The sequence below is a fragment of the Erythrolamprus reginae genome, chromosome 1 (assembly GCF_031021105.1).
Source record: "Erythrolamprus reginae isolate rEryReg1 chromosome 1, rEryReg1.hap1, whole genome shotgun sequence".
Lineage (NCBI taxonomy): Eukaryota > Metazoa > Chordata > Lepidosauria > Squamata > Dipsadidae > Erythrolamprus > Erythrolamprus reginae.
This window is the reverse complement of record NC_091950.1, coordinates 94,846,001-94,861,050: the sequence shown is the minus strand read 5'-3', so window position 1 is coordinate 94,861,050 and position 15,050 is coordinate 94,846,001. Positions and strand designations below refer to the sequence as shown.

Sequence of the window (15,050 nt, the reverse complement as noted above, 5' to 3'; positions counted from 1 at the left end):
AATACAATTGAAAAATCTGTAGGAAGATCTCAAATGTGCAGTATATGTAAGATAATTCAAGAATGTTTCTGAGCCAGACGATTTCTGCAAGAAAGGGGGGGAAACTTGAAAACTGAAAGTAGACATGTCAGAAATATGTGAAACATTTCTGTCAAAGAATTACATTCTTAGATACAAAGTTGGAGACTAATATTAACCACAGATCAATTAAAAGAGATCAAATTTAGCTCTTTCTGACCTATCCATTCTTCTTTAGATTGCATTTTTTGTGTATCACTAAAATGCCAGTTGGCCTGGAAAGTTTCATACGTTGATTTACTTTATGAAATTAGAAAATAATCATAATACATTTTGTTTTCAAAAAAAGAACTGCACAAGGAAGATGTATTATTCTATTCCAATGTAAACCTATTGTGCCACCAAACAAGACTTTCAAATCCAAATTGAACTGATGTATATCAGATAAAGGTAGTCCTTGCTTGGTAACCACAATTGGGAATGGCAGCTCTATTGCTAAGCCATGCGGTCATTAGGGAACAGACTTAACCCCATGGGAAGTCAGTATCACCAATTGCAATTTTCACTTATTGGAAGTTGATTGTGAAGAGTGCAAAGAGTGATCATGAAATGGTGTGATGGCTGTAAATGCCTGGTTGTGAAGTGCTCAAATGGTGATCCTGGTAGCATGGAGATGCTACAACAGTTGTAAGCATAAGAATTGATCATAAAATTTCCCCCCCTAAAATCTGATTTTGGCATTGTAACTTCAAACAGTTGCTAAACTGGGCAGTCATTAAGCAAAGTCTACCTCTAGAGTGATAAATCTGTAAAGTACAGTTCAATACATTGAAACCTTTGACCGGATTACCTAAGTCAGTCAACTTTCTTTTTCAGAAAGATTGTAATACAAAAATAGAAGCAATGTTAACTGTTCTACAGAATAATCCATATTTAAGTGCTAGTAGCCACTTAATTCCACAGTCTAGGATTCACATGCTCATAAAATTTAAATAAATGTTTACTTATCTGATTTTTAGTAAGATTTCTTTCTGAAGAAAATAGTCTTAGATACTTATGGAAAATAATGTTTTAGGAAGGGCTATGTTTCCCCTTCTGCCTTCTACGATGCTCAGACTTCAAAGAGATGAAAGTACAGAGTATATAGCACTTATTAAGTATCAGCATAGGAACAGTCAGTTATGAAATATAGCATAAAATAGACAATGCATGTCTACCCATGGAACTCCATCTCTAGAGTTTAAAGACTAATTTATAGTACACTAAAGCAATGGTCAATAAACAGTCAAATCTGAACAGATAAGAGCCTGAAGCTGAAAAGACAGTTCAATTCGACAACTTTCCCCAATTTCATGCCCCCCCAAAATATTGGATTCCATAAATTCTCATCTGATCTTGCTGCTTAGAATTGGCAAATAAAATGGAAGGATATACTACTTAAAACAGCTGAATGCATACATAATATCAGCCATCCTTGTGGCCATTATATAGCTGCTATGACCAAGCTCTGTACTGAAAGGAACCTTTTGAACATGCTCAGGGAAACATTTTTCTGCATGTATTATTCTTCTAGATGATTTATCCAATGCTCATGTGTGGAAATTGTTAAGTCAATTTACTGATAACAGTATCTGTTTGGAAAAGACCAGAAAGCAATATTTCTTTCAGTGGAAGAAAATATGTAATAAAGTTACAATGTGATGATTTTGAACAGAGGTAAAAAATAATCTTGCAGTGGTCCATGAATCCATTTGAATTTTTCCTGCCTTCCTGCTTGAACAATACAGAAAGCAGATGGATGACTAGTTTGGGCACAGGAAATTTGTGCTCTTCACCAAGACCGATGTCACAGGGACACAACCATTGTCCATACATCTTTCACTGACCATGGGGGAGCAGCTGCAGGACTAGAATGAGACAATCACATTTTCCCAGAGAATACCTCACATGGTTAATAGTCCTAGACAGGACTTCCGTAGAACTTCTGTGTGGTCAAATAAGGTTTGGATACTGTGCAAAACACTATTTGATGTGCAGGTCATCACCCACAGTGCATATTGTGAAATGGCAGTTTCTCAGCTTTTTGTTATAGTGTAGAATGAATAATAGTATCATAGTTAGAAGGGAAGGATTTTTATATAAACAAATTATGTGTAGTGTGCCATCTGTCACCCTAACTGCATTATTTCCTAGCCACATACATTATTTTTCAATTACACACACCCACTTTTTGACACCACATTTTGTCTGCTCAACTATTACAGCAAATATGAGAAAAAAGGTGCAGCTAAGTTATTCCTTCCAGAAAAAAAACTGGCAAAAAATAAGTTAGAAGGAGATTTCAACAGAAAATGGGATTTTTGCTACACCAATTTTGTTTCAAATACTTAAACCAAATACACTGCTTTTGTGTTCCACACATATTTTAGCAGCACAGTTTTTCAGCAATTGGCCCTGTGAACCAGGTAATAAGAATGATTAAATAACTGCACCAAAATTTCCTTTGCAGGTCAAAACTAAATTGAAGCGCAGTGAAAATGGGGATAAAAAACAGTCTATCCAGGCAACAGATTTATAAGTTCTATCTATATTTTTAAAAAATGTATTATGATGGATGTCACGGGACCAATGACTGTTGCCAGCAACAGACTAAGACTTTACCCTCTTAAATTCCTCACATCCTAGATTAGACGCAGCAGTGGTTCCCCAGTTTGTAAAAACGGTGGTGATATTTTATTGTCCCTTGCAATAAAGTTTCAGATGTATTTGCTCTCCCTGTACAGAACCTGTGAAAGTGACCTGTTCTTGTATTCCCTTGCTCACTTCGGGCAGTTGAATTGGACCTAACCCTTTCCTCTTAAAACAGAAGGAGTACAGTGCAAAATCCAGTTAGTGCCAATACCCACTGAGAAAAGGTAAACAGGTATCGATTATGGCTAAGTTCATAAAACTGGCCACTGAAGATTCGGAACTTTTGACCAGCTTACGCACAAGCCCAGATGAAAGCTGTGTCAGATTCAAGTGACAAAGAAACTGCTACTAGATTCAACACCACAGCTTCTAGGGTAAAAGGACGTATAAATAAACATGATCTAGCAGTGAGTGAAAAGGGTGTTCCATCTGCCTCAAAGGCACAGTCCAGCTCAAATGCTTCTGCAAAGGAAGTCTCTGGACTCCAAACTTTTTCACTGAACAGAAGGCAGGATCCTCTTTCGTCAATGTGAAGGATGACAGTAGGAGGGACAAGTCTCTGCATGTTCTTTAGACTTCACTTTCTGTTGAGGGTTTGCGCTGGTGCTTCCAGCCTGTGTCTGGAAGGGAGCCATGACATTCAGGAGTGGAGGCTGCGGTGATGCTGCTGCATTCCGACTGCTCTTCTTTCAACAATTGCTCAGTTTCAGTGTCGCCCAGTGAGCCAGAGCTGGCTTGGATAGAGACTGTGTCAGTCTTCATGCATACATGGTCGCGGAGAATACATCCCCGAGAGCTTCTTATCTGTTTAAGATCATCCCATTCAGATTCATCACTGGATAAGAGGCATATTCCTTCCACAATCTTGATCTTGTCCTTGGTGTAACTATGATCAGGACCAGTCTGCAAACAAATAATACCAAGATAATATGTACAGTCAAGTATAAAAAGCTGAGTACTTTTTAAAGACCAATTCTTGTCACTTGAATAAACAAACAATGGGCTATATCCTCCAGCTCATGGAGCAGATAATCTTCCCAACAAATCATCATAGTCCCATCTAAATCACACATTCCCAGCTTGGTGCCCTCCAAATATGAAGACTAGTGGAGTCGAGAAATATAGTTTCAAATATTGAAGACCGATTTGAATTAATTCAGATTTAACAGTGTGCTGCAAACAAAATAACCTATAGGGGGAAAGTGGATCTAAAGATGGATTCTAAACAATCTTGGTAGTAGGCTCTCAAGTGCAATTCAAAGTAACAGTCATCACCCAGAAAGCGCACTGTAACATAGGACCAGGCTATCTCCCATTGTTTCTGCTCATCCCACGAGAACTAGAGAGGACATATTCTGGATCCCTTCCATTAAACAATGTAAACTTATTGGACCAGGTTGGCCTTTTCAGTAGCAGCACAGGTCCTATGGAACAGCATCCCCACCTCCCAGACACTCTGAAACTGTTAGCTTTCTGCAAGACTTGACTGTTCCCACAGACATCTGGGATAGACTGGACATGCTTTGTAGGTGGTGGTGATGAGTTAAGATTCCTTGGGTAGATTTTTGGGGGGAGAGGGAGGGGAGAAAGAGAGAAAGAATTTTAATCCTATAAACCATATCTAGAATCACTGTGAGATAAGTTAAATCAGCATCTCCAATCTGAAAACTATGGGGCCCTCTTGACAGTTAATAATGCAGCCCCACAATATATAATAAAACATATTTTAAAATAGAGAAAGCTTGTAATTTATATATGCAAACTGTATTATATATATTTATATGCTGCCCAAGATAATTGCTCTTCACCCAAATGTAGCCCAGGCAAATCAAAAGCTTGGACAGACCTGAATTAAATGCAAACAAATAGAATCTCTTAGACCAGGGGTAGGCAAAGTTGGCTCTTTTGTGACATGTGGACTCCAACTCCCAGAATTAATGAGCCAATCATGCTAACTCAGGAATTCTGGGAGTTGAAGTCCACAAGTCATAGAAGAGCCAACTTTGCCTACCCCTGTCTTAGATAGATTAACAACAGATAGAAAAACTTTCCTTTGATTCTTAAAATGTAAATGATGAGGAAGCAAAGAATGAAACAAACTCACAAAAACAAAATGTTATTAAGATATGCAAAATATTCTTACTTGACAAATCTGAAAAAAAGAAGCACACATGGTTTTTGAGCATTTTAGAGCTCAATATGAAATAGTAATGCATTGTTGTAAATTTCTTTAATTTGTAACATTCTGCAAGTATGAAATACAATCCAGTCTCTGAGAAATGCCTTAGCACATTCAGTTTACTTAAGTTAGTAAAAGATGCAATAAATATATTGAGGAACAATAGTAAAAAGTACAAGCAACAATCTTGCAATTGCAAAATTAGAAGAAACTATGAATGAGGAACTACTAGAAACAATAACATAGCAAAATCCTATTAATATAAGCAATTATTAAACTAGGAATCAATACCAAAATAACAAGTGCAGAAGTTTCCCATTACATACATCTTATGGAGACCCCTCCCTGTCCACAGTTCTGAGAATTTGCGTCTAAACTTCAGTAGAGGTAGTATAGTAAATATTAGAAATATTGCCACTATCTGATTTATGCAATATTAAAAATGTCCAAGGAAAAATCTTTTTTGAGAATGAGAAGTACTACACCAAGCAATCCATAATTAATTTTAGTATAAAAACAAATAGCACAAGGTAATATGTCTCCAAACTGAGCAAGATGCATAGGAAAGAGGAGAACTATTCAAGGTAAAGTAGTTTTTCTCTAGATTAAGCTTCACCTCTTTCAAAAGGCCTCTTTTGGCTGATCACTTTTTGATTGCATGCTAGATGCAAGTGTAAAAACAAAGGGCAGAAACAATAGTAGTTCAACAACACAAAGCAGAAAGTTAGCCAAGGAGAAGTTATATCAGAGAGCATTAGGTCACTTAACACAGTGTTTTTCAACCAGTGTGCCGCGGCACACTAGTGTGCCGCGAGACATGGTCAGGTGTGCCGCGAAGCTCAGAGAGAGAAAGAAAACAAGAGAGAGAGAAAGAAAGAAAAAGAGAGAGAGAAAGAGAGAGAAAGAAAGAGAGAGAGAAAGAAAGAAAGAGAGAGAGAGAAAGAAAGAGAGAAAGAAAGAAAGAAAGAAAGAAAGAGAAAAAGAAAACAAGAGAGAGAGAAAGAGAGAGAGAGAAATAAAGCAAGAGAGAGAGAGAAAGAAAGAAAGAAAGCAAGAGAGAAAGAGAACAAGAGAGAGAAAGAGAACAAGAGAGAGAGAGAGAAAGAAAGAGAGAGAAGGAAAGAAAGAAAGAGAGAGAGAAAGAGAGGGAAGGTGGGAGAGAGAAAGACATAGAGGGAGGTAGGGAGAAAGAGAGCAAAAAAGAGAGGAAGGAAGGGAGAGAAAGAAAGGATGGAGAGAGAGAGAAAAAAGAAGGGAGAGAAAGAGGGAGAGAGAGAGAAATAGAGCGAAAGGGAGGAAGAGAGAGAAAAAAAATTTGTCCAAAGTTTTTTTAGCCAACACCTGCCCCCCCCCCACACTCAATGTGCTCCAGGGTTTTGTAAATGTAAAAAATGTGCCGTGGCTCAAAAAAGGTTGAAAATCACTGACTTAACAGACACAAGGGAGGTGGAAGTTGCACAAAGCAAGCTCTGATACCTGATATGAGGCTGCGGGTGGTCAAAAGAGGAATGGTGAAAGGCTATCAGAGGGGTGAGAAAGATGCTGAGGAAGAAACAGAGGAAACTTCAGCACCAAAAGAAATCATGGCTAAACTCTTAAAACTATTATTGGTTTCCTTCAACCATACTATAACCATAAAGCACCAATAGACGCAAGGCACATCAGATCAGCTGGACTAACTCTAAATGGAAGATACAGATTATGAAATCCTAAAACTAAAGCAGCAAAGACTAAATTAATATAACTAAAACAAGACGTTCCCATTTTCCGACTGCCTAAGGCAGCTAAGGATTCCAATCATGCAAATAAATCACGCTACTGCAATTTTGTTTTTAAAGCCACAGCAGATTAACATCAAGTTCTGATAAGTGCTCTTTACCTCCTTCTTAAAGCAGAGCTGGTTATATATGGCTGGCTTGGGAATTGTTTCAATCTTCACTTCTTGGGTAGATGTCCGATAAGAGGGATTACTGTAGGTCAGATTACTTAGATTAGGATCTGTGAATTTGGATTTCTTATGCCTGCAGGAACAATATAATAAAGAGAATTTTTCCCCTATTTATTAGATTCTGATCTACACATTTACTGCTACCATGGAGATCTCCCTTTTATTTCCATGTCAACAATGCAGTAGACAGTTCAGAGTGAGAAAGTGTGACTAATTCAAGGCCACTCTGCATCTCAATGCATTTCCTTAAAAACATTAGCTCTTACAATGGTTCTACAGACAAAACCTCATCCCTATATCAAAACCCCCTAGTGAAATTCATGGCAAAATAATGTACACTTCATCAGATCTCTTCACTTAATTGTATAGTCATTGGTACATCTGTTTAAAGAGAGAAAGTATATTTTGTTTCATCCTGGCAAAGTAATAAACAGTACCATTCACAAACAAGGTAAATATCTAATCAAAAATGGAAGCATAGAAACATAGAAGATTGGTGGCAGAAAAAGACCTCATGGCCCATCTAGTCTGCCCTTATATTATTTCCTGTATTTTATCTTAGGATAGATATACAGTGGTCCCTCGATCATCGCGAGGGTTCCGTTCCAGGACCCCAAGCGATGATCGATTTTTCGCGAAGTAGCGGTGCGGAAGTAAAAACACCATCTGCGCATGCGCAGATGGTGTTTTTACTTCCACCGCAGCCCACCCTTTGCCCGCCCACCCCGTTGCTCGCGCCTGGGGTTTCCCCGCGCGCGTGCCGCCCGCCTGCCCACGCTGTTGCTGGGGCCGCTTCCCAGCTGGAGAGCGGAACTGGGGTGTCCCCAAGCGCGCGCGCGTTGCTGGGGCCGCTTCCCAGCTGGGGAGCGGAGCTGGGGTTTCCCCAAGCGCGCGCGCGTTGCTGGGGCCGCTGTTAGAAATCACTACCCCTAAACCCTTCTCTTCTGAAGATCTTGCTAACACAGAACTGCCAATACAATACTCAGATTGAGGATTCCTTTTTTGGTATTAAATGAAAGATTTAAACTAAAATATGTTCAATATTCCATTATATGCCTACTTACAATTATCAGGCAGCATACACAGATGCAGCATACATAGCTAATAGAAGTCCAATCTTTTGAATGTGAAATTCTGTTATCACTTATCCTACCTATCTTGAATTTTATAGAAGTATATGAAAAGGAAGGTTTTCTTACAAATTAAGTTACGTAAATAAGCAAGCACCTGACCTTTATTGTCAAGCATTATCTTGCTTCTAAACTCCCGTTAGCCTGTAAGAATACTACATTCTCACATCTATTAGTTTTGCAAGGTAAAATGATAAATTTTACAATCTTACAATTATAATACTGAGTCAAAAGAAATCCTAGCATGTGCTTAAAGTATTCTGATACATTAATTCAGAAAGACTGACGGAAGATATGGAACTACCTGTATATAATCACAGCACCAATTAGCAGCAGAATACTGAGAATGCTGAGAAGACCTCCAGTGATGTAACTGACATGTAGCCCTTCTCCTGAAAGAAGATAAACAGATAAAGCCTGATGCTGTCATTTTACAACTATATATGTGGGGTAGTAAACACCTGTGTGTTCTAGATCATGGGTATCAAACTTGATCGCGTCATGTGATGTATCGCAGTGTATCATGAAGTTTTTCACTTTGTGGAGCCAAGGTGGGCGTGACCTGCACATGACCTATGGGCCGCCAGTTTGACACCCCTGTCCTAGACAGTTAAGTATTTATTTACATTTTATAACCTATTAGATTATCATGAAGAGAACCAGAGTAATATAAGTATCTGAAATCACTAGGTCAATGATGGTGAATCTTTTTTTCCTTCGGGTGCCGAAAGAGCCTGTGCGCATACTATCGCATATGCGCGAGTGCTCACATGCCTGGGGAGGGCGAAAACAGCTTCCCCCACCCCCTGGAGGCCATTTGTAGGCTGTAAATGGCCTGTTTCCCAACTTCTGATAGACCCAGTAGGCTCGTGTTTCTCCCTCCCCAGGCTCCAAAGGCTTCCCTGGAGCTGGGGGAGGGTAAAAATACCCTTCCCCATCTGCCTGGAGGCTTTCTGGAAACAAAAACCACCCTCCCAGAGCCTCTGTGTGAGCTAAAAATCAGCTGGCTGGCACACACATGCATATTGGAGCTGAGCTAGGGCAACGGCTCGCATTTATTTATTTATTTATTTATTCATTCATTCATTCATTCATTCATCCATCAGATTTGTATGCTGCCCCTCTCCGCAGACTCGGGGCGGCTAACAACAACAATAATACAATGTAAACAAATCTAATATTTAAGTTAATTTAAAACCCCAATTTAGAAACCAATCATACATACTGACATACCACGCATAAATTTTATAAGCCTAGGGGGAGGGAAAGTCTCAATTCCCCCATGCCTGACAACAGAGGTGGGTTTTAAGGGGCTTACGAAAGGCAAGGAGGGTTGGGGCAACTCTGATATCTGGGGGGAGTTGGTTCCAAAGGGTCGGGGCCGCCACAGAGAAGGCTCTTCCCCTGGGTCCTGCCAAACAACATTGTTTAGTTGACGGAGAAGGCCAACTTTGTGGGACCTAACTGGTCGCTGGGATTCGTGCGGCAGAAGCATGCTAGCAGATATGGCTCTGCGTGCCACTTCTGGTGCCCATGCCATAGATTCGCCGTCACTACACTAGGTGATCTGCAGTGGTTTCATTCAGTATTAGCAACTTAGTGCCCACTAAGTTTTATTGAGCAAGAGAAAAAAAGAAACGTTGCAAAATAAAATAGGTGAGGTGCAAGATAGCGAACTAAACAGATTACGCTTTTGTCATAATTTCATTCAATGGCTCCATCTTAATTATAGGAATAGGTGGTCATTTCTATTCTTGAATCTCTGCGATGAAGTGAAGACAAACATGAAAAACTCACCTGCAGTTGCCAATATTGCTTCATTTGCTCGGTTGCACAAACCTTGACCAACTTTCTTGTCAGAGCAGCTAAACAACAACAAGAAAAAGCAGGTGCTGAACTTCAAATGAAGCCATTTTTCTATTATAAGCTGTATTAAATTGAATCAGGATAAAGCAGAAAACTAGGTAAAAAGAATAACCTTTCTAGCCCAAAGTTATTGCTGCTGTTATTATTAGAAAAACCTTTGTTTACTATAGCACAATGAACTGTCACTATAAGGGAAGAAGAATGCAGTGCTATATCTGAACGGTTGGAATTGACAGATTAGCTATGATCCCTTATCATCTGATAAAGAGGTATACAATAATAATAATAATAATAATAATAATAATAATAATAATAATAATAATAATAATTTATTAGATTTGTATGCCGCCCATCTCCGAAGACTCGGGGTGGCTCACAACAATAATAAAGACAATACAACAGTGAAACAAATCTAATATTAAACTATACAACTTTATGATGTCCAAAATCTGGCAGTTTAAAAAAAAATAGAGAGAGTGAGAGGAGCCTATTTTTAAAAAGAGATTGGACCCCACATTTTCCCGTCAATCACTTTCAATAAACAGAATCACTCACTTTCCTTCTATTGTTTCCACAGAAATATGGGGCTTGGTTGTTGGAATTTTAAATCTGTCCGTAGAAGTCTGGCTCCTTTTGCTTACATGAGTTGTCTCAGGATTTGGAGGCCCCATACTAGGAACTAGACAGAAGAGAAAGGAAAATAACATCAGACAAAGGAGACGATGAAGCCTGATCTTTTTATTTATGGAAATATAAATTCAATTCAATTCAATTTATTAGATTTGTATGCCGCCCCTCTCCGAAGACTCGGGGCGGCTCACAACAGTAATAAAAACAGTATAACAATGGAACAAATCTAATAATAAAATATATAAAAAACCTCAACAATTAAAAAAAACCATACAGCACATACACATCAAACATAAAATATAAGAAAGCCTGGGGGAGATGTCTTAGTTCCCCCATGCCTGGCGATATAGGTGGGTCTTAAGTAACTTGCGAAAGACAAGGAGGGTGGGGGCCGTTCTAATCTCTGGGGGAAGTTGATTCCAGAGGGCCGGGGCCGTCACAGAGAAGGCTCTTCCCCTGGGGCCCGCCAAACGACATTGTTTGGTCGACTGGACCTGGAGAAGGCCAGCTCTGTGGGACCTTATCAGCCGCTGGGATTCATGCAGTAGAAGGCAGTTCCGGAGGTATTCTGGTCCAATGCCGTGTAGGGCTTTAAAGGTCATTACCAACACTTTGAATTGTGACCGGAAACTGATCGGCAGCCAGTACAGGCCACGGAGTGTTGTAGAAACGTGGGCGAATCTTGGAAGCCCCACGATAGCTCTCGCAGACGCATTCTGCACGATCTGAAGTTTCCGAACACTTTTCAAAGGTAGCCCCATGTAGAGAGCGTTGCAGTATTCGAACCTCAAGGTGATGAGGGCATGAGTGACTGTGAGCAATGACACCCTGTCCAAGTAGGGCCGCAACTGGTGCACCAGGCGAACCTGGGCAAACGCCCTCCTCGCCACAGCCGAGAGATGTTGTTCCAATGTTAGCTGTGGATCGAAGAGAACGCCCAAGTTGCGAACCCTCTCTGAGGGGGTCAATAATTTCCCCCCCCCCAGGGTAATGGACGGACAAATGGAATTGTCCTTGGGAGGTAAAACCCACAGCCACTCCGTCTTGTCTGGAAAGTTTTTCATTATTCAAGATATAGCAGAAGTGTACAACATTTTTCTTGTAATGCAATATGTAGTGTTGAACCATGACAACAAAAATGGTGGATGTTAGAGACATTGCACATTATTATTATTTATTAGATTTGTATGACATACCAAAGCAGAGCATAATCCCCTCCCTTTGGAGACTGGGTCGCAGGACAGTATTCCAACATGAAAATGACCCCAAATACACCTCCAAAATGACCACTGCCTTGCTAAAGAAGCTGAGGGTTAAGGTGATGAACCTTATTGAGCATCTATGGGGCATCCTGAAACGGAAGGTGGAGATGTCTTTGGAGTCTTCAGAGAAGGGCGGCATACAAATCTAATAAATAATAATAATGTGCAAGGTCTCTAACATCCACCAGCTCCATGATGTTGTCATGGAAGAGTAGAAAAGTAGAAAAGGACTCTAGTGGCAACCTTTGAAACTCTGGTGAACTCTATGCCCAAGAGGGCTAAGGCAGTGCTGGAAAATAATGGTGACCACACAAAATATTGATACTTTGGGCCTCATTTGGACACTGTCACTTAGAGGTGTACTCAGTTTTGTTGCCAGCTGTTTAGACAATAATGGCTGTGTATAACATTTACACTGTTATATAAGCTATGTATACTCACTACTTTACATTGTAGCCAAGTGTCATTTCTTCAGTGTTGTCACATCAAAAGATAAATATTTTCAAAATGTGTGGGTGTGTACAATACTGTGACATATTGTATATCAGGAGGGCCTTATTTTATCTATCAATGAATGATTCCTAAATTACATCTAATATTATATGTAGGAAAATGTTCTGAACTGTACTGTATTCAACAATTAAAGAACTGAACAAGGTATATAAGTAACACCTGAAAGACAGAAGAATCCTCTCAAGGAAAAAATGCTTAACATTTTTTAATAAAATAGTGCAAAAAAGACAAAAAAGTACTCTCTTGTCCCTAGGCATTGAATGCTTTACCAAAGAGGTACTTTATAGCTGTCCCTTATTTAAGGGAACGAAACCATTTTTCTCAAGCAGCTTTCAATAAGAAAACATGGGCTATGATTCATGCTGGGTGGTGTAGTATACAGACAACTTACCATTAAAACAAGGCCGTCCATCTGGTTCATCGGGACATGCACAAACAAAGTCGGAAGCCCTGGCAAAGCAGAGATGGGTACAGCCTCCATTATTCACTCCACAAATGTTTGTGCCTAGAAGATACAGACCAGACGTTTCACAAAAGATATAGTTTTTTTCTCACCAGCATCATGTTCCCTTACCTAAAATATATTAAGGTATAGTGAGAAATATCTCTTCTGACCGAAATGCCAATACAGTGATACCTTGTCTTACAAACTAAATTGGTTCTGGGACGAGGTTGTTAAGGTGAAAAGTTTGTAAGACGAAACAATGTTTTCCATAGGAATCAATGGAAAAGCGATTAATGCATGGAAGCCCAAAATTCAACCCTTTTGCCAGCTGAAGCACCCGTTTTTGTGCTGCTGCGATTCCCCTGAGGCTCCCCTCCATGGGAAAGCCCACCTCTGGACTTTTGTGTTTTTGCGATGCTGCAGGGGAATCCCAGCAGCGGAATCCCAGCATCACAAAAACGAGTGCTTCGCTGGCAACGGAAGTCCGAAGGTGGGGTTTCCCATGGAGGGGAGCCTCAGGAGAATCCCAGCAGTGCAAAAACGAGTGCTTTGCTGGCCACGGAAGTCCGGAAGTGGGGCATCCCAATGGTGGTGGTAGGTTTGAAAGGTGAAAATAGTTTGTAAGAAGAGGCAAAAAAATCTTAAACCCCAGGTTTGTATCTCGAAAAGTTTGTATGACGAGGCGTTTGTAAGACGAGGTATCACTGTATCTTAAATGAATATTCTCCTGACCAAAGTTACCTACAGTACATCACAGAATCTGAAACACCATACTTTCTCCAAGGCCAAAGGAATAAACACTTAAGAGCAAAAACCACGCAGAAACTTTTAAAACTTTTAAAAAGTCAAATGCTCGTCATGACAATATACAAAGGGGATGGGGCCTCTATTTTGCTGGCTGCCTAAAAATATATGAATGTCTCTCTTCCAGCTTTGCAGATAGGTTTTTGTTTTTTTTAAATTAACTCTACTTGGAGTCCTTTTAGCAGAAGCTGGGATGCTGAACAAGAGGAATAACTGACAAACCTGTGGCTTCATTTTCAAGTGCAGCAGTTTACTCTAAATCCCATTGAAATGAATAAGATCAATTACATTAATTAATTGATTTGACTTTTAAGGTGCCCAACTCCATTGCGGACTCTGAGCAGCACACAATCATAATAAAATAGTAAATACAGAATAAAAGACAGTAGCAATATAACAACAATAGTAAAATAACCAAATAACCAATTTAAACACCCCCCCCCCCCCAAATATCACATTCACTCAACAGACATTCATATCGCTAGGGGCAGCTAGTTGTTAATAGCCCCCAGGCCTGCCCGCAGAGCCCTGTTTTCACAGCCTTTCGGAAGACCAGGAGGGTGAGGGCAGTACGTGTCTCTGGGGGCAGTTGGTTCCATAGAGCCAGAGCTGCCACAGAGAAGGCCCTCCCCCTTGGTCCTGCCAGGCGGCATTGTTTCACCAATGGGACCAGAAGAAGGCGAACCCTGTGGTCTCTAGTTAGTCTCTGGGAGTCACATGGCAGAAGACAGTCCTGTAAATAGTCTGGTCCGATGCCATGTAGGGCTTTATAGGTAATGACCAACATCTTAAATTGCATTCGGAGACCAATTGGTAGTCAGTGCAGCCCACAGAGTGATGGAGTTATGTGGGTGTACTTAGTGTAATTTGCTACTATGGGTGTTAAAAAAGGAAATGAATTGGAACATGGCAGCAATAATTCAGAATGAGAAGTAGGTTTTTCCTTTGTTTTGCCAATCTGACATGTATGCTATACCTGAGATTACTTCTTCACCAAGCTTTGCTCTTCTGGGTGCCCACAGTAGATAGCCATACTCAGAAAAAGTTCATAAGGCATACCAGAAATTGTGGTTGGGTGTAATCACCATTGCTACTATCCAGGGACCACTTCCTTAGTGCTTTGGATCAAGATCCAGTACTTTTCAACATCTGATATCTGTTTTCCTTGGAGTGGGTTGGGACATAACCAACAAGGGAGGTGTAGGTTTTCTTACATACTTCTTGCCTAATTCATTAATTCTACCAGCCTGAGTTTTGTTTAACCAATGTGGGCCAAGAGTAGCTAACAGCCAGAACTGAAATGCAGGTGTATTTCTATACTTTGTATGGTATAACCATTATTTCCAGCCTTTGTGTCTGAAGGGAATGCAGGTAATTTCACCAGTATGATCCTAAATCCAAAATAGCTTTCCATAATGATATGCTTTATTTTCTGCACCTGAATCAGTGAAGGGCTATCAAAAATTTTACTACCACACTGTGGGCGTGGCTTATGCAGTACTCCCTGCATTTCTTTCAACATCTTTCAGTGCAAATTGGGTGCTCTGGGGTGGAGCTCCATTTT

General features: G+C 40.1%; 1 protein-coding gene across 2 annotated transcripts in view; it reads right to left on the bottom strand.

Annotated features, from left to right (window-relative positions):
- Positions 1-1,676: 1,676 nt before the first annotated feature.
- The window catches only part of LRP4 (LDL receptor related protein 4), a 161,211-nt gene continuing 147,837 nt past the window's right edge, over positions 1,677-15,050 (bottom strand). For both annotated transcript variants that reach the window (XM_070760026.1, XM_070760034.1), the window contains exons 33-38: positions 12,629-12,742; positions 10,388-10,511; positions 9,764-9,831; positions 8,271-8,358; positions 6,768-6,909; positions 1,677-3,612 (exon numbers count right to left, since the gene is read on the bottom strand). In XM_070760026.1, coding sequence (XP_070616127.1) covers positions 3,280-3,612; positions 6,768-6,909; positions 8,271-8,358; positions 9,764-9,831; positions 10,388-10,511; positions 12,629-12,742 — 869 coding nt within the window. In that variant the 3' untranslated portion in view covers positions 1,677-3,279. The remainder of the gene's footprint in view (positions 3,613-6,767; positions 6,910-8,270; positions 8,359-9,763; positions 9,832-10,387; positions 10,512-12,628; positions 12,743-15,050) is intronic.